Below are 26,793 nucleotides of genomic sequence, written 5' to 3' on the forward strand. Positions count from 1 at the left end.
GCTATGTTTTGAATGTCACCATTCATAACGAACACCCCTAGTGATCGGATGTTTTTGTTTATGTTATAATCATTTTGGGTGCTTGGACATGCTAAACATTTTACACGCATTATATAACTACAGCATTGTGGTTAGGATTCATCCTTTATTAAGGTAATTGAAAGCAAAAATAAACATTTCAATTATAAAAGTGAATCATTTCGTTCTGGAAAACGTGCGGTACTAAAAATATTTCAACGCTATTTTGGATGTGTTTATTTCTTTACTATGCAGATGTTTTGCCGAAAAATATTTCAAAGGACTGAAATATTTCCGACAGACGAATGTGAATCATAGTAGATTAATGTTGCCACTGTAGTACCTATAATGTGATCTTTAATATAACAATATAGCTAAAACAATGGAGGACTACAATAAACATTTTAACACACCCGGGAGCCAAAACTGGCTCAAAGAGTCAGTGGCGGTTAATATTACAAAACGAGGACTTGCTCCATTCGCTTGTAAGGTTTGTGATGACATTCGTGTCGAAAAGTTAAAAACAGCATTAAATCAAGTTTTGCCTGACCTCTGTGAGAACTGCTCCATTGTTGAAGTAATACCGTGTGACACTAATAACAACATTTGTAATGCAGGACAATGCCGATTTCATAAGGGGCGTGTTTTTCGCCCGTGCCTTATAATTAAATGTAACGAGTATCGTAACACTGTTATCGAAAACATCAAAAAAGGGATCGATTTAGGTTTCACTTGCAATAGCTGCAGCACAAAAGAAATCGTACAGTGTATTCTAGGAAATAGAGTCTGCAATTCGGGAAGGTGCAAATTCCATATGGACCAAAATACAAAACTTTTTATCCAAAACAGGCCATGTCCGAGTAACATTTGTGATACGCTCCGGGATGCCATAGAACAGAAACACAGGTTTGGGTTTCCATCATGGAAGAACACCGATGCAAGGAAATGGTGTGTTAATGCCTGGGATATTGCTAAGTGCTTTATGCCCCCAGATGGCTACGCAGATGTTGACAATGAGGACGATACTGACTTGAACGGGATAATTAGTGTCTACATCAACTGTGAAGAGTTTCAACAGTATTTTACAGCTGACCTATCCAGTCGACAGAGCATATGCGACAAGGTATGTACATGAATTCCGTTATCATCTTCACAGTAACCAGGCGTTTGCGTCTTTGCTTAGCATTCATACTTTGGAAAAGACCAATCTTTTATCAGATTTGCACCTCAAATGGTTCCGTATACGCACTTTAAAAATTTTGCTTAAAGCAATTGATTCCTTTTTTTCGGTTAATTTAAGCAATTTATTCCTTTTCCTTTAAGTCAGTTTATTCCATTTTCTTTCAGTTAATTTAAGCAATTAATTCCTTTCCTTTCGGTCAATTTAAGCAATTAATTCCTTTCCTTTCGGTCAATAGTAGCACCACCACCACAATCATCATGATCACTATCACCACCACCACAATCATCATCATCACCAATACCACCACAATCATCATATTCACCAACACCACAATGAACTACCAACAACACCACAATTATCAAAATCAACCACCACAATCATCATAATCACCACCACCACCATCATCATAATTACCACCACCACCACCACCACCACCACCATAATCATCATCAATAGAACCACCAATATCATAATCATCATCAATAGAACCACCAACATCATAATCATCATCAATAGAACCACCAACATTGTAATCATCATCAATAGAACCACCAACATGATAAAGAGTAGTAGGACATGTAGTTATAGTAGTAGTGGGAGAAATCCCCAAAAGTAGTATTACCAGTTAGTTTTAAATAGTAGCATATGTAATGATGCTAAAACAGCAGCATGAACAGCAACTGTTGTTGTATCTTTATATTGAATCCAACATTTAGATCCAAAAAGACAAAGCGTGATTAATATTTTGAGTTCTTTATTTTCAGTTGTCTCCAATATGTTTATTTTATATTATGTTTCCAAATACTGGACTGAGCTATTTTTAATAAGCCCTGAAACAAACAGGACATAACTATAATTAAATTGTGAATAAAACAATGTACACAAATACAAGCAATAGAACACAAGACAAAATACACAAATACAGCGAGTTCCATTAATTCATGTAGGTTATTAAAACCGTTAATATAATTAATTATATGGAACACATTACACAGAAATTTACAATTCTTGATATACATAAAACACACACACCTAGAGTATAATCTCTAGTAGACTATAATCGTATATACTTCAGTTACTGATATGGAGGTAGACCGATTTCACGCTCATCCTCACATGTTTTATGGTAAAGCTGAAACATGCATGTTAATAAATATTAAGTTATTTGTTAAAACACCATGTTAAATTCCAGCAATAGTAAATCTCAAATAACTATTTGAATCTCAATTGCAATACAAGTAGAATAAAAACATAAAAGAAGCAAGTACCTTTAATTTGATGTTTTCCCTTCCAATGAAATTTTATTAAATTAATTAGAACCATCACGCCAGAAACCAAAATCAGAAATGTTCCTGAGAAACATTATTTGGCTGAGGCTCACCAAAAGCTTGAAACAAGACATTCATTGGTTAAAAACTCAGGAAAACATATACTCATTGGTTGCTAAAAATGGAATGAATATTAATGAGAAAAACATGAAAACCAGTTTGGGAACCAACAATTCTATCTTAATCACATGACTGGTCAGGTGACCGACATCATGAAATAACAGTTAACAGTAAACAATTATCAATGACCACCTAAATACCGTAAAGTCCCTAATGATAACACATGCAGGATTATTCATCAGGTGAAATGATGAATTATGAAATATCATAATTCCTCTAAAAGTAACCCTTACTTAATAATATTGAAGATTAATAAAAAACATTCACATATTATACTATATTACACTGTCGTAAATGCTATTCTTATTCCATGATGAAAAGTAATGGTTCCATTTTACAGAACTCTTGAGATTTTCTAAGTCTTTTTTCACCAAATGCCATCCGAAAAATTAACTAAGTCCAGTTTTTCACCAAGTGCCACATGAAAAAAACTGAGTTCAATTTTACACCAACTGCCACCTCCAGTTGGGTGGAAATTTCATGGCAGTTGGTGGAATTCTTGATATTCCACCAAGTGCCACCCATTTTCCACCAAGTGCCACCCATTTTCCACCAAATGCCACCCAAATCCATGGCATTTGGTGGAAGTTGGTGGCAAATTTAGGGAAGGGGAACTTGTCAATTGTAACCACTGCCCCGCCCACCCATTGCCCTCGTTCCAGGGGTATACCGGCGACAGTGGAGGCAACGGGCTGTGTTTTTACCTTTCAGGTGGCCCCGCAGTGCCTAGTGAATGTGGTTTTGTGTTCATATTGAAAATAGTCGGGAATGGGCCTCACATAGGTATCCGGGGTTTCGGGGCCATTTGGCGGGGATTTTACCAGCAGTGTGTCCCTGCAGGTCGGGTATTTTACCCGGGTTTTGACAGACCGGAAGTCAAAGTCACTGCTCTTCCGGACTTGGGGGGGAGGTATATACAATTGGCTGGTGCATAAAAACATCTAAATAACCAAAAACAGTACTCTGAAATATACCCTTGTTCTTTTTGTTTTAATAAGCACATGCCATTGCATTACCTGTGTTAATAAAAACAAAATTTAGTCTATGTTATGGAGTCTGATGTTTGATGATGCCTGTGTAAGTGATTATTTTTTACAAATCCAAAATCAATCCTAAGTTATGTCTAAATACAGTTGCATATGATGTTAAAATGATTCAGGTAGATTTATATCAGTTGTTTCATACTTTTTATTAAAAGCAGGGTTATTTCTTATTATGAATGATCGTCATATTAAAGAACGTTTTAATTATATATAAGAAATTAGATTTATCCATATAATGTTTGTACTAAACACGGATGAATAAATAGTATGTATTCCGACATTTTCCCAATGTCCATTAGAGGTTCAGTTCAAGATGGCATTAAAATGGGTTTAAGAGCAATCATATTGAACAATCTTTCTTATTTATTTTGAATATAAGGAAAAATATATTTTTCGCTCTTGGCTCGCTTCGATTTTTATGAAAACTGACAATTTTTTTGGGCAAAAATCCGAGGAACGAAATATTAATTTGGTGTGGCCTTAAGAAAAATAAATTAAAATACTAAAAAAAAACTCCGAACATAAGCATTAAAGAAACATAAAATTTGTTGATAGTGTAAAATCATGATCATAGAAAAAATATTTTTTCACTCGTGGTTTTATCACTCGTTTATTTCTGTTTATATATCAACCATGACAATGTTCATTAGCAATAATTACAGGACTTCACTTGATTTGTTGATCGCTTTAATCATGTCATCATCATTTAACATGACAGCCAACGTTCAACTCATCGGATCACTATAAGGGGAATTATGCATGTTTTTTTTTTTAACTTGAAAGTGATCAATTTAACTGTAGGGCAATAATAAACATGTATTGCCAGGTAGCTTTCTTGTCGTTAACAAAGTATATGTACTTTTTATGCACTGACGTACGCATTGCGCCAGTACAAGATGAACGGGGCACATTACAAGTTTTAAAGATGGTCTCGGGGTGGACTATGATAATATTAACCTAATTGTTTGAAAAAAAATAAAGAAATGTTACGATACACATAAGGGCTTAAGTCCATTAATGAACGCTGGACAATAGGCTTAGGCCAACTATGAGCTTACCTCCTAAAGTGTTTAGTGAGTATGCCGGCTCTACTAGTCCTAAATACCCTTTATTACTACGTAGGGCCCCTTCAAACCACACCAAAACACTCTTATTTTCTCTAAGAACACAGAGCACTTTTTGCAACGTCTTGTGTCTTCGCGGGCTGCATCCAAAGAGAGCGCATGCGCAGTCTTTTGATCGCACCGTAAGGCTCTACAAAACGCCTCCTTATAGTCGGCCGGGTTACATACAACTAAGTGACAAAGCGTCGTCACAACACTCCCCCCAACTTTATAAATTAAAGTCTGGGTACAACGGGAAGAGTTAACCTGCCTAAATGTAACCTCCCTTTAACCTGTTGCCGACAAGTTGCACCTTTGACCAAAATTGGACTAAAGCTTAGACTAACCACCTTAATGGACCATAACCGTGATACCCCTTTAACTGATGATACTATGGTAACCCCTTAACTTAACCGTTCTATATCATGACCCCTAACAATGTTTTTGAGATGTACAGTGGGACTAAAAATTGCAAGAGATAAATTCTTGTATTGGTCAGCCTTCAGCTTAAGTATTAGTGTTTTAGCAGTAAAAAATACTACTTCTGTCTCAATGGTAAATAATACCATTTCCTGGTGAAAATGGAACATTTATTATTTTATTTCCCTAAAAACAGAGAACTGGTAAAAAATACCATATTTCTCTTTCCCATTTTTCCCCTAAAAACAGAGAACTGGTAAAAAATACCATATTTCTCTTTCCCCTTTAATTAATTTTGGTTTACAAAAGTTACTTTCATATATTTTTTTTTATTTTAAAAACAGAGAACTGGTAAAAAATACCAAATTTCTCTTTCAGCTTTGTTCCATTTACCCCCTTGCCTCTAGTTCTCCCCACGAAACAGACTCCTTCCATTTTCCGCTGTAGCCTGGAGTAGTTCCGCCGCTGGCATTCCATATATATGGCTCACAATCTTTGCGGTACGGTACAGCTGATTTGGAGCCGAGATCCTTTCTCCTTCGGGTGGAAAGTATGGGGCATCCGTCTCCAACAACATGGAAGTCAGCGGGACCTTCTTCATGGCTTGTTTCTGGTCTTCGTTGAAACTTTTGGCCATCGCTGTGAAACCACAATACAGGTGGGTGAATGCATGTTGCCACTTTTCGAGGACGTAACTGTCTCCAGTAAAGCAGTGGAGATACACTGGGTGGTCCTTGTTCAGGTATTTCTTGGCATAGTGCAGCAATACCAGATACGCCTCCGTCCCGTCATCATTCTGCATTCCCCTACAGTGGAAAATAACGGTCTGTTTCTCTTGAGCTAGTGGCAAAATGACGTCCAGCAGCTCCAATTGATGGTGCCAATGATGCGGCATCTCCGAATGGTCCACACCAATCTCTCCCAGCGCAACAACCCTTTTCTGGCGCAGAAGAACTTCCAACCTTTTGAGATCCGAAGACTCTCGTGCATATTGGTGGTTGCTGGCGTGCCTTGGATGGATCCCTACCGCCACTGCCAAACTCCCGGGAAGATCCTGAAGCTGTCTGTTTGTTGGCCACGTCTTGGGATCACAGAAGCTTGCACAAGATCCGATGAGGTCTATTTCCATGTCGGGCAATACTTCTGCTTTAGACCAGATGGCCTCCAACGTAGCACAATTTGGCAGACTCAACTTGGTCTTCAACCTGTCTAGATGAAAGTGTGCATCATAGGCAATTGGCAGAGGATCCCTCATCAAATCTGCTGGCCCGTCAAAAATGGTTCTCAGATAAGTCTGCTGTTCCTGATCGAACGTCGCCAAGATTATCATCAATGCTTTATAGTGAAGCACCGCCCCAATAGAATTGAGTGGGCACACTGTAAACTTGGCGGGAATCGCATGTCCAACATATCGGCAAAAAAGCCTCCATATGCAACTTTAATCTGTCCGAAACAGAGACATTATCCGCCAACTCCAACACTCTCTGCATCCGGAGACACTCGGCCAACTCATCTAAAGTCCCTGGTCTCCCAAGCATCCAGGTCGTCATGAGAACCAACGCCCGCTTTCTTCTTTCCAGAACCTCCTCATCATCGGGGGGCAGGCGCTCATCAAAAATGCTTGGGACATGTTCCCGGAAGGCATGAACTTTGGGGTACCTTGTATTACCTCCACAGCCTGGTATGATACATGTGCGGGTTCTTTTATACCCGTAATGCAAGGCCACGCCCTCCATTGCTCCTCCAGATGCTAAAGTGTCCTGGTTGAGTGGAACCATATTAGTTTTACTTACTGACTTATCAGTAGAGTAAGAAACTCCCTTTGATATAGTCAGACGTCCACTCCCTCCAGCCTCTTCAGAGTAAAAAACTCTCCTCTCCTCTGGGTTGTTAGAGCAAGAAGCTCTCTTCAACCTTTTCCCGTTTCCTGCACTGGGCTGATGTTGATCTTCTGAAGTGGATGGTTGCTGTTCATCTCTACTTGTCTTCCGGCTAATTTGTTCAGGCAGTTGAGCCTTAACAGGGGAAATCCTTATTACTGCAGGGGATACCACAATCTTTACGGGGGATATTCGTGGTGATCTACCCTTTTCCCCTTCCGGAGTATTTAGTAGAGATGAATGTGCGGACAAGTCCAATTCAAACTCCACCTCCATTTCTTCACACTCAGCCCCTTTTCCGGCATCGCTGACCACTTTTTCAATCTGGGGGTCAATTTCCAGCCTGAGGTCTTTTGTTTGCTTCAGCGGCTCATAGATCTGTTCCTTGGTCACTTTGATGGGTGGAAGTTTGTGGATATTGGTTACTATCCACTCCCTGTCCACGACTTCCAGGATGTTCAGTTCATTGGCCACTTTTTTACAGAAATTCAACCCCTTTCCTTTTCCTCGTCCCGTACTACGAGCCAGATCACACGTCGCCTTTATCAGGCTTTTCAGAAGATCTTGGTCCCCTTCCTTGCAGAGTGCCAAGCTGAGGCGTGACACCAATTTGTCTGCAGGCTCATAGTAGCGGCCTTTCTCAAGAAGGTCTTTCACCTCCCGAACGATCTTGCTGTCAGCCATCCTTAAACAAAATAGACAAAAAATGACTATTACACATTCTTTGATGTTATACAACTCCTACACTTGTATTTATCAATATTCAAAGCTTCAGAGGGTGTAACATTCACACAAGAACCATGGTACCATTCATCACAATAGTCACACTGAATCATGAATCTACCTCCCCATGGCTGCTTGCATACACAGTACTTTGTCTCATCTGTTCCAGTTCCTTTTGACAGGAATGGATCACTATCCGGTTTTTCTTGGTACTTTCTTATCCAAGCTGGGATAGTTCTTGCTGTACAAGGCATTAACCTGTCATGATTGGTTACCACCACCGCATTCTTCAATTTAATCTGGTACTGGTAACCAGACACCTTTCTTGTAATGATTGCGGGCCCTTTCCAGGGTGCAGTTAATTTCTTGCACTTTCCTTTCACCACTGCCGTGTCTAACAAGTACACCAGATCCCCCTCTTTGTATGGCCTTAATAGAACCTTTAGATCGTAGTACCTTTTCATCCGCTTTAAAGAAGTTTTCAATTGTTTTCGAGCGGTGTCATGAGCATTCTTCATCCTCTCTTGTAGCTCTGCTACATACTCCTCCGGTTCAACACTTTTGTCAGCGTGATTTGGGAACATTAAACTTGCCGGTGTGTTCACCTCACGACCCAACATCAACATGTTTGGTGTGAAACCTGTGCTTCTGTTCACAGCTGACCGAAGAGCTCCTGCTATCTGAGGTATGTGCTCATCACATTTGTTTTGCGACTTGCCCAAAAAACAACGCACCGCCTCCATCAGAGTTCTATTATACCTCTCAACCTGACCATTTGCTGCGGGTCTATACGGTGTGGTACGTGCCTTGTGTATTTCTAAAGCACGGCAAAGGGCTGTAAACAATTTACTTTCGAAATTGCGTCCTTGATCAGAAAAAATCTGAAAAGAAAAGCCGAATCTTGAGAAAAACTCATTCACGGCTGCCTTTGCGGTTACTTCTGCTTTTTGGGATGGTAACGGTATACATTCTACCCACTTTGTAAATTGATCCACCATCATTAAGCAGTGCTCATTGCCTTGTGCTGTTTTTGGCAAAGGTCCCATAAAATCTATATGGACCCGTTCCATTGGTGCCCCGGCATGGTACTCAGCCAGTGGTACCTTTCCATATGCCTTAGTTTTCTTGTTCTTGCCACACACATCACAGGACAAGATGTATCTTTCAACATCTCTTCCCAAGTGCAACCAAAAGAATTTTTCTTTAATCTTAGCTTTGGTTCTTGCAATCCCCTGATGTGCGGCAGAAGGTATATCATGATGCCAATAAATTGCCAGTTCTTGCAATGCTTTGGGTACCACCAATTCCAAATCTTCCGATTCCCTCTTTTGCTTAAACAGCACACCATGACTGATTTTAAACAATTCTTTGTTTATCCAATAGTACTTGCTGTCAGAGGAGGCTAAAAAAAACTCTCCCTCTGTCGGCACAGTACCTGCCTCAAGATAAGCCCTAATGATACCCAAATCTCCATCAGCAGCTTGTTCTATTTGGAGTTCTTCAAAAGTAAACCCCCAACAAGATGGACTTTCTGTTGTCGCTTCTTGCGGTACCTTAACAGAACAGGTTCTAATCATGATGTCCGCTCCATCTCTGATAATGTCAAACCCTGACTGACTGTCAGATATGTCATAGCCCAATGAATCAGAAAAACTGCCTCCTTGCTCAAACATATGATTTTCCCTGACACACGAATCAGGTTTACCCTCCCGGGTGTACAATCCGGTATGTTCCCCTTGATTTCGCTCATTGAGGATCCCTTCCCGACATAACTCGGCAAGCCCCTGATCTCCATCACCCCTGAGTGCCTTCCCGGCAGTACTGCCGATTTTATCTCCCTGGCGACTTCCATCAGGAATATCCTGGCTGAAACAGCCTGAATAATTGCCTGAACAAGGTGTCCCTAAACCTTCATTTGACTCAGACCCTCCCTTTTCTACTTTGACATTATCCTCTGCTCTCCTTTCTCTACTCTCTCCAGTTATCACTCTCAAGGCTACCGCTTCATCCACTGACCTGGTAAATTCACCCCACCGATCATCTGCTCTTTTGCAGTAATCACAACCACCACATGGTAACTTGCAATATAAGAGTGACATGGCACCAGATCATCCCGCAACCTAGACATGGCATCTGCATTACCATGCTTAGAACCTGGTCTATGTTGCACCACCATGTGATATTGGGACAACTCCTCAATCCACCTTGCTAATTGACCTTGCGGCTCCTTAAACCGTAACAACCAGGTTAAGCTACTATGGTCTGTCCGCACCCTAAAAACATTACCTAAAAGATAGTGTTTATAGTGCCTGGTCAATCTTACAATAGCCAGCAGTTCTTTTCGGGTAGTGCAATAATTCTTTTGCTCCGTTGTGAGCGTAAAGCAACAATATGAGATAACCTTTTCTACCCCATTCTGAATTTGGCTAAGCACCCCACCCACTGCATAATCTGACGCATCAGTGTCCAGAATGAAAGGGTCCTGGTTGTTTGGCAAAGCCAGAACAGGTGGACATGTTAGAGCTGTTTTTAGTTCATTAAATGCTTCATTTTGCACTTCTTCCCAGATAAATGGTTTTTTCCCTGTCAGATTATATAGTGGCTGAGCTACTCTTGCAAAATCTTTCACAAAGAACCGGTGATAGTTAGCCAGACCCAGGAATCTCTCTACATCTTTTGAGCAAGATGGAGTAGGCAGTTTACAACTGTTTCTATGTCCCGGTCTGCCATGGCGATCTCATTTTCACTTACAATTCTACCCAAGAACTCCACTTTCTTCTGAAACAATACACATTTTTTCGGCTTAAGCTTCATCCCCTGCTTCTTAAACCGCTCTAATGTCTCAGCCAGGTTATGCATATGATCTTCGAAACTTTTACCCAACACCAAGATGTCATCCAAAAAGGCTAACACCGTTTTCCAATTCATTCCCCTCAAAATAAGATTGACCACCCTAGAAAACGTTGCTGGGGCATTTGTCAAACCAAACCCCATTCTCACATGCTCAAACAGACCATACTTAGTTAAGAATGCTGTTTTCTTTCTATCCGCCTCACTTATTTTGACCTGCCAATATGCACAATTTGCATCTAGTTTCGAAAACCATACACTACCTGCTAATGTGTCCAGACAATCATCTACTAATGGGAGAGGAAAAGTGTCTTTCACTGTCACATCATTAAGAGCCCGATAATCTACACACCAGCGAACCGAACCATCTCTTTTCCGGATCAACACAGGAGCTGAAGCCCAGTCAGAGACTGACTCTTGGATTACCCCTGCGTCAACCATTTTCTTCAGATGCGCCTCTTCCTCATTAACAAAGCATGCTGGTGTTTTACGCATTCTTTGCTTGATTGGGCGAGCATCCCCAGTATCAATGGTGTGTTCAATGGTAGAAAAACTACCTAAATCAAACTCATTAATGGCAAAGACCTCTCCATAGTTACAGAGCAAATCGGCCAACTGATTTTTTTGCTGTTCATCTAGATTATTACTGGAATTTTCAAACAGTTGACTTAAATGCTCCGGAACTTTAGTTCCTCCCATTCTCTTTTCAGGTGAGTCTTTATCAGATAAGAAACCTGACTTATTTTGGGGTAAAAAACCTTCTTTCTCACCATGCCCTTCATCACAGCACTGCTTTTTGCTGTCCTTTAGGCCCACTTCACAAACCTCCTCACTGTAAGAAACAGTATCTTTCTCTTCATTATGTACAAAACCCTGAACCTCATATGCATTTGCAACTAATTTCCCTTTCTTAAAGGTTTGAAAATGATCAGTAGCATTCACAAAAGACATGACAGGCCTCGTCCCTGCCTTCCGCAGTACCCTAGGGGATTCAATACTGAGCTCACTACTTGGTTCGATTATGTAATCGTGCAATGCCTGATCTATCTTACATGAAACTCTAACCACTGAATTTGGAGGTACTACTAGTCTTTTTGCTATCGTTACCCTTGCTTTTTTTGGTTTGCTTTCTTTAAATTGTGTTTGTAATGGAATGTGCTCTCCTCCAACTACCAATGTTTCAGACAACCAGTCTATACTTACGCCTAAATGATGTAATAAATCATGTCCTAACAACAACTCATCACTAATTGGTGCTACATACAGTCTAGATTTGAAACTTTGCTTTCCTAATTGTATTTCTACCGGTTGAGTTACAAACCCTTTCAAAACTACATCCTTATCTGCCAATTGCATGGATACCTCTTTCACCTTAGCCGGTCTTGACGACAATTTATTATAACATTCAGTAGACAGAATTGTTATTTCTGCACCTGAATCTATCCTAGCTGTTACCCTAACATCACCTACCATCATGTTTACGGACGAAGATCCCGCACATACCCTATGCACTGATGTTACTATCTCTTCCTCTTTGAAAAGCTCAGGTTTTTGTACACAACTTCTCACCTCCTGCCTGACCTTATCAACTGAAGTTTTACGGCCTAATTCTTCCTCGGACCTAGGGATTGGCCTACTGACCCCGGCCCTTTGCCGTTTCCCTTTTGCGACTGACCCTAAACTGCTCTCCCCTGGCTATTATCTTTTTCCTTTTGCCACTATTTACGTTTCAGGCAATCTCTCTTGAAATGTCCTTTCCTCCCACAAAAGTAACAAGACCCAAAGCCTTGTCCCTGGTTACCAACTGAAGATTTTAATTCAGTCAGCTGCTCTGTCAGAGACTCAACCATTTTTTCAAGGTGCGCATTTCTGCTGTCGTCAACCACATTGAACTGTACCTCATCCGGCCTACGTTTGCGGCGACCACTCTCCATGGCTGAGGTTGTGTACTGAAACTCTTTTATAAAGTTCAATGCCTCCTCCATAGATGATGGGTGCCGTAAACACGCATACTTACCAGCCTCCTTATCCGTACACCCCTGACAGAACTTCTTCACAGCTTCCCTTTGTACTACAAAGTGCCTAAACTCTCTGTATGCTGGTGTAGCTAACATCAGGACTCGATCAGCCCAATCCTCCAACGCCTCACACCCATTTTGGCAAGCTTGATCAAACTTTGCCCTTGCCGTTTCTGGCAGCTCTGTGGTGCCAAAACGGTTATCTAACATGCGCATTAACCGTCGAAACGACAGTCTATGCCCATTCTGGACCATTAAAGAATAATGATCAAGTGCCTTTCCCTGTAAACACCAAGACAGATAATCTAAGCTCTCCTCATCCGTCCATCTCATAGCTCGCCTGTAACTGTCAAACTTAACTTTAAAGGATGTCCAGTTTGACACACCGTCATATGTTAAGTACTTGGGTATTTTGCTGGGATTACCCCTTACCCCTTGGTCAGAATCTTCTGTCTCACTTGAAGAGCTATATCTCTTCCCCCTTTTATCTAATGATGGTGATCTACTACTGGATGAGGATGAACTACTACTGTAATGCCTATGAGCACGCCTCTTTCTAGACCTTGAGCGCTTTGATTTTTTGTGTTTGCGTGACAGGGATCTCTTTGATTTTTTATGTTTTCTATAAGGTGATTTTGAATGTGATCTACTACGATGTCTATTTCTACGTGATTTATGTTTAGATTTAGAATGGACTGATTTACTAAGATAACCCCCCATATGTGACATATCTGTTTCAGTATCACTGTCGGTATCTGTTTCTTTTAAAGTGGTTGCCCGTTCCACAGAATGTGTGCTTTTCTTTTCAGGGACCTCCACCAACTTCACAGTGGACTTCACTCTACTACCCTCAACTTTTTTAAGCCTAGGTACCTGCACTGTCGCCACTTTCTGTTTAGGAGTAAACTCCAATTTTTCTGTTTTCAGTGTCTTTGGTACCTTAGGTGTAACAACCATTTTTTTTTTGGAATGGCCCCTAACGTTTCACTTATTGGTGTGAGAGGCACATCAGGTAAGGAGTCAACCCCCTCCCTTAAAATTTTCAATTGCCGTCTCAAATCTGCATCCAATAGATCATACTCGAGAGATTCAGCTGGCTCCTCCATTGAAAAGTCCAGCAGACTCGATATTTTATCGTAAGTCTCCTCTCCCAACACATACCTCAACGTTTCTTCATCAAATGGACCATTTGTTTCCCTATACCTTATAAGTAGGTTTGATTTTTTCTCCCCGTACCCCGGTATAATAGCTGCAATTTCATCCTTTGTAGCCAAATTTATTTTCAACGCCATTCTTATTATTAATATTCTACTTTTTTTACTTTATATCATTTATTAAATTATGATGATTCAAACATGATTGTGTGTTGATGTGTTTTTTTTTTTTTTTTTAAATCTTCAATATCAAAAATAGTTAATACTAGAAATAGTAGATGATATGACAAATGAGTAAAATCCTACAAATGCTGATATAGCGCTAACTCAAGGCCTACTGGTGTAAACAATACACTTTTCCACCACGTATACCAATACACCAACGACTGTGTAAAAAATACACCCAAGACTGTGTAAAAAATACACCAATATCTGTCTTAGCAATTTCTAGATACCCAATATCTAAGCAAATGTTTCAAGAAAAAATCCTGTTCCATATCACCATTAGATAAAGAATACCCAATGTGACAAATACAAATGCAAGACCCTGCAACCAACCACAAATCCCTCTGACACGCAATCAATTTAAAGCGATAACTTATCACAGATCTATATATACAAAATCCAAAATACTGTTAATACTGCCAACCATAAGTTCATATATTATCAATAAATATTTTACTTTTTAAGTCTTTAACTTTCCACAAACCTCTCTGTTGATCTTTTTCGTCTAATGAGGTCTTTCTTGCCTGAATCTGCGACTCCTTGCACTATAAACCCTAACACTTGCTAGTAAAAAATACTAAAACTAAGTGAACAGGCCTCAATTTACACCTACTTGTAAAAAATACTAAGCCAGGTTAAATTTCAACAAAATACACACTTGCTAGTAAAAAATACTACAACAAGTCTACAGTCCAACACAATTTGTTAGTAAAAAATACTGAACAAAATAGTCCTAATTTTCGCTGGACCTAAACCATGCGACTTCCGGTCAAAATTATGTAATTTTCCAGACGAAGTTTCGTTAATTTTTCTGACACCACTAAATACCCTGTATTACTACGTAGGGCCCCTTCAAACCACACCAAAACACTCTTATTTTCTCTAAGAACACAGAGCACTTTTTGCAACGTCTTGTGTCTTCGCGGGCTGCATCCAAAGAGAGCGCATGCGCAGTCTTTTGATCGCACCGTAAGGCTCTACAAAACGCCTCCTTATAGTCGGCCGGGTTACATACAACTAAGTGACAAAGCGTCGTCACAACACTCCAATAACGAATAACGGACGTTATATATTGAGCTTACGTTCATTAACGGTTAACAGACGTTATACCTTAGCTTACGTACATAAATGGTAAACGGACGTCATACCGTTAGCTTACGTCAATAAACTAGACTGGTACCCTTATTCTCTTTTCTACAAAAAGAGACCGGTATCAGCTAAACCAGGTGCCCGTCGTGCAATCGAAAAATAATGAGAATACGGGAACCAAATCAAAATGGCGGTGTAAGTAGTAAACAATCAGGAGAGCCGATGTAAAAAACGTTTTTTCATTCCTTTGTATAAAATGTTGGTATATTGGTGTTATTCACTAGCATTGTTTAGATTTATTATACTTTTTTCTTTTATTATATATGACTATTCTTGACATTTTTATATTTTTAACATATGTGCCCTCACTCATTTTGAATAGTTAAATGAGGTTTCAAAAATATGATAACTGCATAAAAAGTATGTGCAAATTGTTATGGATACTTGTTTGATGTTTTTGCACATTTTCATGGAATTTCAAATGTTATCTGTAGTTATTTATATTATTAATGTTAGCTTATAATCAAATTCCATGTACATATAGCATGTGATAACTGGTGATATTGGTTATAATGTGGATTTTTTAATGTTAGACCACAGGGAGCAGAAACAAATTATTTGTATATAATATTCTAGCCTTAAGGAATATATATATACTGGTATATGCATAAAGGATAGAATAAATAAAAATAATTTGTTTCTGCCCCCTGTGTGTTGCACATAACTTGTTTGAAGAAAAGTAAAAAGGTATCAGTGTGGACTGGACTATGCAGTCTATGCTCATTTTTACAAGTGATGAGCAGTATCTTGAAATTCTCATATTTTTTTGAATATTCACCATTATTTAATGGTTTTAAATCCCCCGCCATAGATTGGGGAGGTGTTTAAAGGAATGCACTTCATTCGTCTGTCAGTCTGTCCATCTGTCTGTCTGTCCGTAACATTTCGTGTTCACACTATAACTTACTTATGCATTGATAGATAACCATATTTCTTGGTTCAAATGTTGTCGCATTGAGACAATGTGCAGTGGCATTGACCCGGGTCCATACCTCAAAGGTCAAGGTCACATGAGACATTTAAAGGTCAGAGTACACATGCTCTTGTTTGGCTATAACTTACTTATGTATTGATGGATTACCATATTAGTTGGTACAAATGTTGTCCTCATTGAGACGATATGCAGTGACCTTGACTCGGGTCCATTCCTCAAAGGTCAAGGTCACACAAGACATTTAAAGGTCAGAGTTCACATGCTCGTGTCTGTGCTATAACTTACTTATACATGTACATTGATGGATTACCATATATCTTTCTTCTTTTTTAGCCAAATTAAACTTGACATTGAAATTACCATATAGATATAGGTGGTTAATAAAATGACTGTTTGCCCTCGTTACTGTACTATTATTAATGATTTTTGTACTTATTCTTGTGAGAAATTATATATTTACGACACACTGCTCTATGCTGCTCTTTAAACAGCCACGGCAGTTTTAAGAAAAACACTTCATTCCATGTAGAAAAGCATTTAGGGGCTTATAAATTTTTGTCATTTATTTTAACTGACTGGTCTTGAGTTTGAATTACATGCGAATCAATATTATATTGATATACTGGTAATTTATTTTTATCTTATGAAATGTCATAAACGCTTTATATATTATAATATTGATCATATATATATATATATATATATATATATATATATATATATATATATATATATATATATATATATATATATATATATATATATATATATATATATATATAATTTATCAGTAAATATTACAAACATTGAGGTTTGTTTAAAGTTACATTCCAATTAAAAAAAAATCTTTATCAGTGCTAAAAATGGCTAATGTGCCAGCAGTCGAAATTAACACAAGCCCGTAAGACCTACATTGGTAAAATGTCTTCCAGGCTTGCTTAAATTCTGTAATTTATATAGCAGGACTTGTTAGAAAATTTGATGCCAAGCAATCAACAAAGATACACTTACAATTATGCCTAGAAATAGTATAAAGCCAGCTGTAAGTGAATTTACATGAAGGTTTTTGAAGAATTGTTGAATTTCAACCTGTTTATAAAATTGTATATATTGTGGCATACCGTGTGTACGATAAAGTTAAGGCCCCTATATGTACCAAATTACGGACATAACGAACTATGAAAATTACGGACCAGACATAGCGGACCATATTTAGGGACATTACGGACCATCTTGAGAAACTTACAAACCATGATTTATAGTTATTAACATTTTTTTTTATTTATTCACTCCAACTGATGTTTAAAATTGGCAATTTCTGTTGCATAAATCAGTGTTTATTAGTTGTAATTGTGGCCCGTAATTATCATTGGTATATACTAAAAGAAACAAACATAATACTGATGAAACAGCCTTTAATTGGCAATCATGAAAGTGTGAAAACCCAGTGTGATGGCGCACTTTCACTGAACCTTTCAATTAAAGACAGACAGACAGACAGACAGAAATATTTATTCCGACGTGTACATGGTACATTGTCTATAAACATATACATATTTCATGAAATATACAAATAACATTCAATATGTATGATGATATGTATATATAAATAAATATAGTAAACAATTAAAACAGATGAAACGGAAAACAAACAAATATGACAATCCAAAGTTTATCAGAGCAATCTATCACCTATAAGAACATATAAATATTCACATTCCCATGTATACATAAGTTGTATGTAAAATTATAAATCATTGTCCATAATTGACCTCAAATATGGCATTATATAAATTTTGTTCTAAAACAAACTGTGAGTGATGTATAGTTCATGGTTCATAATGTCCCAAAATATGGTACAATATAAAGTAAAAACAAACTATGAGTTAAATTATATATCATTGTCTGCAAATATGATATGTTATGCACCAGTCAATTGTAACCACGCCCCCACCCTGGTATACCGGGGAAAGGGGCCGTGTTATTACCTTCCATGTGGCCCCGCAGTACAGGGTGAATGCGGTGGTTTTGTGTTCGCAAAAATATAGCGGGGAATAGGCCGAACCTAAGGTCCCATGGGTGCGGGGGCGTTTGGCGGGGATTTTACCATCTGTTCGTCCCCGCAGGGGATTTTACCCGGGGTTGGCTGGCCCGAAAGTCAAAGTCCCCGCTATTCCCCGGACCTGGGGGGCCGTGGTTACAATTGACTGTTGCATAAAGTTAAAACAAACTGTGAATAAAATTATTTATCATGGTCCATAATGTCCTTAAATATGTTTTTTTTATATCCCCAATTCTGGTCTGTTATGTCTGGTCCGTAAGGTCCATGGTCTGTATTGTCCGTGACCCTATATACCTGTATACATGTTTAAAATAATTCTTCAGCTTATTTAAATGCTTGAACCAAATCTGAAACTGAGACCATGTGACTTTTGGGCGCTAAACGAATGAAAATGTTTTGCTTTACTTTAATGAAAATATGAGATAAATTACTTTAATAATTGCTTATTGGATATTAGTACAAATAATTGTACGTTTACGGATTTTTTTTTACGATTTTTGATATGGCAAATCCTTCACTAGAGATTGGAAGAATCCCGTATAACAGCTTACGTTCATAAATGGTAAACATACGTCATGCCTATAGCGTACGTCCACAAACGGTAAACGGACGTCATGCCGTTAGCGTACGTCCACAAACGGTAAACGGACGTTATACCTTTAGCTTACGTTCGTGAATGGTAAACGGACGTCATACCGTTAGCGTACGTCCACAAACGGTAAACGGACGTTATACCTTTAGCTTACATCCATAAATGGTAAACGGACGTCATGCCATAAGCGTACGTCCACAAACGGTAAACGGACGTTTCACCTTTAGATTACGCCAATAAACGGTAAACGGACGTTATACCTTCAGCTTACGTCCATCAATGGTAAATTGACGTTATACCTTTAGCTTACGGGAAGCGGACGTTATACCTTTAGCTTACGCACATAAATGGTAAACGGATATTATACCTTTAGCTTACGTCCATCAATGGTAAAGCGACGTTATACCTTTAGCTTAGGGGAAACGGACGTTATACCTTTAGCTTATGTACGTAAATAGTAATAGTACACAAATAGTAAAACGGACGTTATACCTTAAGTTTACGTCCATAAATGGTTAACGGACGTTATATACCTTTAGCATGCATCCTTTTATGGTTAACTGACGTAGTTCCTTTAACTACATTCATTGTATGTTGATTGTCGATATACCTTGAACTGACGTCCATTTACAGTTAACGACGGACGTTATACCTTTAGCTTACGTCAATGTACACACTTTGTATCCCTGTTTCAGGTACGTGACGTCGGAAAGCATATTCGCCACGTTCCCGGATTGGAGGTTACGGACGATGACTTGAAAGTCCGGTTAACTGATCTCAAGACTTTATTTGCTGACCCAACTTTCAACAAAGAAAATCCTCTTGCGCAAGATGCAATTGACCAATTGGATCAGGTAAGATTCTTTGAGTAAACGTTCGCTTAAATGTTCGAAGCCTACCTGCACTGTATGTTTTGCAGGTTTGTGTACGTCGACGTTAGAAAACACTTCATAAGTTAATGTAAACTAGGTATTTTTACAGCTAGAGAAAGACGAACTTGTGATTCGACCTTCAGACATCAAAGCAGCACTTGACCTTAAAGAAATATTCGTAGAGTTGAGATCCGGATTAGAGAGAAAATCGTCGGCCCTTGGTGACGTGCTTGATTGCAAGTCAGATGAAGGCGTCAATGCTATACAAGATGCTACAGAAAGAGCCATCCAAGACATAACAGGGTTGAGTGAGGATAAACGAGCCTCATTTAAATCAGGTCAGTGGTTTAGTTCAATGTGTTGTTATAAAATTAAGGCTTTCGGCAAAGAGAGCTACATTGGTGTTGTTGCGTGTCCTCATGCGTTCACTCAACATGAACACACGCTATCAACACTTCAATAACAAATGTTCAATTTAAAAAGATTGATTATGTACAATACGATATAACTTACATACAAGGACAGCAACGTTTACCTTTTTATGTGCATATATAAACTTACTGCATAACTATGTTCCTGCAAAATGCCTTCCTAAAACATACCCCCCAAAAATCGGTTTGATTACTGTTTGTTTTAGGTACAACTATGAATATCACGAAGTCTTTTATTTAACAGATCCGAAGGAGAATCTTAGCGACGTTCACCAGGAAAACAAATGTCCGCTAACGCATATTCTTTTAATTTACAGATCTGAATATGGCTCTCATAAAGTATCACCGGGAGAACAAATGTCCGCTAACGCATATTCTTTTAATTTACAGATCTGAATATGGCTCTCATAAAATATCACCAGGAAAACAAATGTCCGCTAACACATATTCTTTTAATTTACAGATCTGAATATGGTTCTCATAAAGTATCACCGGGAGAACAAATGTCCGCTAACGCATATTCGTTTAACTTACAGATCTGAATAAGGCTTTCATAAAATATCACCAGGAAAACAAATGTCTCCTAACGCATATTCTTTTAATTTACAGATCTGAATATGGCTCTCATTAAGTATCACCGGGAGAACAAATGTCCGCTAACGTTTATTCTTTTAATTTACAGATCTGAATAAGGCTCTCATAAAATATCACCGGGAGAACAACTCAACGCTGACGCTTGGTCATTTTCTTGAGACTGTAGATGGACTCGATGAATTTTATATTCCACCAAATATTAGTAGAGTTATTCCTCAGTCAATGCAGACACACGAGACATCAAAAGAACACACCACAGAACCTCTCACGAATCTGGAACAATTGTTCAGTTCAAAAGGTATAATCATTCTTACCGCAGACGCTGGTGTTGGAAAGACATCATTTTGTAAGTTTTTGGTTGCCTCTTGGTGTAAGGTACAAGAGGGATCGACCGATCTGAAACCGACGGTTAGTGGCACCCAAACCGTTTTTAGCGATATCGAGTATTTAAAAGAGTTCACATATTTGTTTTACATAAATTTACGTGAAAACCAATGTAATAAATTAGAGGATATCATTTTCTCGCATACGGAATTAGTTGACACAAAATTAACGCGGGATAATACTACCTTTGATGAAATCTTATCTAAAGAAAACGGTTTGTTCATTTTAGATGGCTTAGATGAATGTAACGTTCCTTCCATTATGCCCCTAGCCACTAATAGAAACTATACCATTCTTATAACATCACGTCCTTGGAAACTTGCAAATATAAATATGGTCAGTAATATACACATGCGCAAATTGAGGCTATGAAACAAGATATGTCGAAAGAACTTGTGATTCGTGCGAACGAATTTTTAAACAAGCATTTCAAGACATCATATGAGACCAGTGATTTCGTACATGCTGTTCAGATTCAACATGTAGAATCTCATCTCCAAAATCCCATGTTTGCACTGCAGTTGTTATGCGTCTACCACAACAAACGCAGTGAAAATAAAACATATCCAACGAATGAAGCCATGGGCAGTACAGAGTACAAAACAGAGTCAGATTATCACAAGCAGAAATCGATGAACCTTGGTAAGACAAGATCGCATTTGTACGCAAATATGATAGAACTGATGCTACGTAGTGCCGAAAAGAAAGATAAACCACTCGTACAAGGTCTAAGTGAGTTATATAAGAATAATGGTCAAACACATGCACTTCCCGAATGTTTTGATGAAAGAAATTACACATGCTGTGGTTTAGCAAAACTACTTCACGATATTGGAAAGTTGGCTGCCTCTTCACTCTTAGGCGATAATAGATCTTTAATAGAAGAACACCAAATAAGGAAACTTAGGAAAGAGGAAACGACAGTACTTCTTAAATCTGGACTTCTTTCGAACACAAGCCTGAAAACGATATCAGAAGAAAGAAGTTTGTACACATTTTTACATCAGACTTACAAGGAGATGCTAGCCTGTGTGTTTCTATCTTCACAGGATTTCGATAGTGATGTATGGAAAAAGTTTATAAACAAATTTGAAACTGTAATGTCACCCGATATGTTGTCGTTTTTATGTGTCATGAACTACGAACAAGGTTGCAAGTGTTTAGACATATTTAATGAAAAAGAACGGCTGTTTTATAGAGACAGCATGTTTTACATTTCCGATCTAATTGACTATCAATCTACAATTACATTAGCCCACAAAGAATGTTCCGACAATGGCGTTAAAACGCCGCGAATTTCGTTGAAACATATACTGCTCGAACAAGATTCAGGCATTGGACCGTACCATGCACTTTTGAAAGCAAGCGGTATAAAGCTGGAAACAATTGTCATACGCAAATGTACGTTTACCACAGCAATAAATCCAAACTTATTCTCAGCATCTTTGGCGTATTTATTAGTAGAAAGAACTACTTTCCACGATGATCATATCGACTTTTCCATATGTACACATCTCGCAATATTAATTATACAGGAGTGTCACCTGGCCAGCATCACCATCAACCCATCTTACCTAGAGGTTCTCTTGTTGTCCATTGGGTCAGAGGTGAGGCAGGAATTGCCTCACATTAATGTGTCCTTTGTAGGCGGGTCGCATTTCTCTAATAGTCTACAGAAACTCTGCTTAGAGCACGTGTCCATGGATGGCCACATTGATTTAGCAAATTGTCGGAAATTACAAAGTTTATTTATAAATTACACCACATCTGAAGGGTTGACAGGAATATGCGACGTATGTAACATGCAATGTTGTGATGCACTACAGGAAATACACCTTCACACATTGATATTCCCGTCAGATACTCACTTGGATCTCAGCGGTCTCAGACATATCTCCAAAATAACAATTCAGAATTGTCACCTGACCAACATCACCATCAACCCATCTTACCTAGAGGTTCTCTTGTTGTCCATTGGGTCAGAGGTGAGGCAGGAATTGCCTCACATGAAGGTGACTTTTGTAGGCGGGTCACAGTTCTCTAATACTCTACAGGAACTCTGTTTAATGCACGTGGCCATGTATGTTTCTCTTGATTTGGCAAATTGTCAGAAATTACACAAATTAAATATTGAAAACACCACATCTGAAGGATTGACAGGTATATTCGACGTATGTAACATGCAATGTTGTAGTGCACTACAGGAACTACGCCTTGATGCATTGACATTCCTGTCAGATACTCACTTGGATCTCAGTGGTCTCAGACATATCTCCAAAATAACAATTCAGAATTGTCACCTGGCTAACATCACCATCAACCCATCCTGCCTAGAGAAACTCTGGTTGTACATGAGGTCAGAGATGAGGCAGGAACTGCCTCACATGAAGGTGTCTTTTTTAGGCGGGTCGCATTTCTCTAATAGTCTACAGATACTCTGCTTAATGCACGTGTCCATGGATGGCCACATTGATTTAGCAAATTGTCGAAAATTACAAAGTTTATTTATAAATAACACCACATCTGAAGTGTTGACAGGAATATGCGACGTATGTAACATGCAATGTTGTAGTGCACTACAGGAACTACGCCTTGAAACATTGAAATTTCCTGCAGATACTCACTTGGATCTCAGCGGTCTCAGACATATCTCCCAAATAATAATAGATGATTGTCACCTGGCTAACATCACCATCAACCCATCTTGCCTGGATATTCTCTGGTTGTACATGAGTTTAGAGTGGAGGCAGGAATTGCCTCACATGAAGGTGTCCTTTGTAGGCGGGTCGCAGTTTCCTAATAGTCTACATAAACTCTGTTTAATGCATGTGGCCATGTATGTTCCCCTTGATTTGGTAAATTGTCAGGAATTACACACATTAATTATTGACAACACCACATCTGAAGGGTTGACGGGTATATTTGACGTATGTAACATGCAATGTTGTAGTGCACTACAGGAACTTTGCCTTACAACATTGAAATTTCCTGCAGATACTCACTTGGATCTCAGCGGTCTCAGACATATCTCCAAAATAAGAATACAGAATTGTCACCTGGCTAACATCACTGTCAACCCATCTTGTCTAGAGGTTCTCTGGTTGTACATGAGGTCAGAGTGGAGGCAGGAATTACCTCACATGAAGGTGTCCTTTGTAGGCGGGTCGCATTTCTCTAATAGTCTACATGAACTCTGCTTAATGCAAGTGTCCATGGATGGCCACATTGATTTAGCAAATTGTCGGAAATTACACAAATTAATTATTGACAACACCACATCGGAAGGGTTGACAGGTCTTTGCGACGTTTATAACATGCATTGTTGTGATGCACTACATGAACTACGCCTTGAAGCATTGAAATTTCCTGCAGATACTCACTTGGATCTCAGCGGTCTCAGACATATCTCCAAAATAATAATAGATGATTGTCACCTGGACAATATCACCATCAACCCATCTTGTCTAGAAGAACTCCTGTTGAAGATGAGTTCAGAGTTGATGCAGGAATTGCCTCGCATGGAGGTGTCCTTTGTAGACGGTTCGCAGTTTCCTAATAGTCTACAGAAACTCTGTTTAATGCACGTGGCCATGGATGTTCCCCTTGATTTGGTAAATTGTCAGGAATTACACACATTAATTATTGACAACACCACATCTGAAGGGTTGACGGGTATATTTGACGTATGTAACATGCAATGTTGTAGTGCACTACAGGAACTAGGCCTTACAACATTGAAATTTCCTGCAGATACTCACTTGGATCTCAGCGGTCTCAGGCATATCTCCAAAATAACAATACAGAATTGTCACCTGGACAATATCACCATCACCCCATCCTGCCTAGAGAAACTCTGGTTGTACATGAGGTCAGAGTGGATGCAGGAATTGCCTCGCATGAAGGTGTCCTTTGTAAGCGGGTCGCAGTTTTCTAATAGTCTACATAAACTCTGTTTAATGCACGTGACCATGGATGTTCCCCTTGATTTGGTAAATTGTCAGGAATTACACACATTAATTATTGACAACACCACATCTGAAGTGTTGACGGGTATATTTGACGTATGTAACATGCAATGTTGTAGTGCACTACAGGAACTACGCCTTGATGCATTGACATTCCTGTCAGATACTCACTTCGATCTCAGCGGTCTCAGGCATATCTCCAAAATAAGAATACAGAATTGTCACCTGGCCAAAATCACCCTCAACCCATCTCAGTGGTTCCAAATACCTCTTCAAATTAGCTATAATGTACACGTGGCCATCACCCCGTCTCCCCTAGGGTAGTTTTTGGTTTACGAAGGTCAGAATTGATACAGGAGGTAGCACCTATAAAGGTTTGTTTTTGTTGGAGTGTCTACTGAGACGCAATTTCATGAACACAGCGTTCAGTCATAGCGTCTGTTTCTCTTCCGACTGTCAGATCAGTTTCAAAAACAAATAGATAGACCCATACAAACGGGAAATGTCAGCCTTTCGCATCTAGAGGAGGTTCGATTGTCTGGTGCACAAACAGAATTTTGCGACAGTGTTTTACATTTGATATCTGAATGTTATTGTCCTTGTAAAAGAATATGATTTGATAACGTATCTACTGAAATATTAAATTCATTGACTGTTAGTCGAGCCCGTGCTGAGATGTTTGAATCATACAAGTTTCGCTTAAAATGTTTAGACATATTTTTTATCAAGACGATTGCTGTAGAGAAGGTTGGATTTGAAGGCGTGTGTAGAGTGTTCAAGCTCAGCAGCGTGTAGCCTTGCTGACAAGTACAAATACTTTTCAAGCCTCAGCCAATACTGCAGGCGGAATGGTCGAACTGCCAGGCGAGCTCCGTGTATCAGATATCAGTTTCTATGAATGTCCTGTTCTGTGTTCAACAGTTGAGGAAGTAGAATCGGCGATTGTATGTTTGCGACAGGTTTGGGGAATGCAGAAATTCGAAACACCCAGACGTAACTGTCGACACCACTTATTTGGGTGAAGATATTATATGCGAGAATCCAGTTTTTTAGCACACCGAATAGGCATCTCCGGTTCAACTGTGCTGAAAAATTCATTCTAGCACACCGGATAGGCATTTCCGGTGAATTCAGCTGTGCTGGAAAATTCATTCTTGCACACCGGATAGGCATCTCCGGTGAATTCAGCTGTGCTGGAAAATTCATTCTAGCACACCGGATAGGCATTTCCGGTGAATTCAGCCGCGCTGGAAATCTCCATCTGGCATCCCCCATGCCAGATGAGTCACGCGCTGTGACGTATTAATTTCAATTTCTTTTATAATTTACTTTATGTAATCATAATTTTGAGATTTAAATAGATAAGTTCCATAAACATTAACTTTATATATATATATATATATATATATATATATATATATATATATATATATATATATATATATATATATATATATATATATATATACAAAAATACGCCGTTTAAAGTATTTTCTTTACCGGATATAAAAACGGCAAGACTCGTAACCTGGCAACGCAGGTGCCCTCGGGTCGGATTTTTCTATCCGCAACGGAAACACATGACAGAAATTATTAATCCTAAAGGTGTTGCAGTTTCAAATCCAAAATGAGTCAAAACTGGAAACGCTATTTGATCAAATTGGAAACGGTACGTCTTTCAGTTACGGAACAGCGGCAACGAACAACTTCACAATTCATTAAACACGTAGATCAAGAATTGTTCC

General features: G+C 38.9%; 4 protein-coding genes across 4 annotated transcripts; 1 reads left to right on the forward strand and 3 right to left on the reverse strand.

Moving 5' to 3' along the window:
- On the forward strand, positions 1-26,436 carry LOC128205462 (uncharacterized). The gene is made up of 4 exons (XM_052907113.1): positions 1-1,141; positions 19,498-19,656; positions 19,784-20,012; positions 20,788-26,436. Exon 4 carries the CDS (start codon positions 21,452-21,454, stop codon positions 25,370-25,372), a length of 3,921 nt encoding a protein of 1,306 aa, XP_052763073.1. The 5' UTR covers positions 1-1,141; positions 19,498-19,656; positions 19,784-20,012; positions 20,788-21,451; the 3' UTR covers positions 25,373-26,436.
- Positions 5,619-6,545, reverse strand: LOC128204990 (putative deoxyribonuclease TATDN2). Its single transcript, XM_052906385.1, has one exon. It carries the CDS (start codon positions 6,543-6,545, stop codon positions 5,619-5,621), a length of 927 nt encoding a protein of 308 aa, XP_052762345.1.
- Positions 6,210-14,819, reverse strand: LOC128205464 (uncharacterized). Its single transcript, XM_052907114.1, has 2 exons — positions 14,550-14,819; positions 6,210-7,780 (listed from the first exon to the last, which is right to left on the reverse strand). The coding sequence occupies exon 2, from the start codon at positions 7,777-7,779 to the stop codon at positions 6,553-6,555; it is 1,227 nt and encodes a 408-aa protein (XP_052763074.1). The 5' UTR covers position 7,780; positions 14,550-14,819; the 3' UTR covers positions 6,210-6,552.
- On the reverse strand, positions 10,486-13,643 carry LOC128204991 (uncharacterized). Its single transcript, XM_052906386.1, has 2 exons — positions 12,474-13,643; positions 10,486-11,577 (listed from the first exon to the last, which is right to left on the reverse strand). The coding sequence occupies exons 1-2, from the start codon at positions 13,641-13,643 to the stop codon at positions 10,486-10,488; spliced, it is 2,262 nt and encodes a 753-aa protein (XP_052762346.1).
- Positions 26,437-26,793: the final 357 nt, after the last annotated feature.

Source organism: Mya arenaria, chromosome 10, assembly GCF_026914265.1.
Source record: "Mya arenaria isolate MELC-2E11 chromosome 10, ASM2691426v1".
Taxonomy (NCBI): Eukaryota; Metazoa; Mollusca; class Bivalvia; order Myida; family Myidae; genus Mya; species Mya arenaria.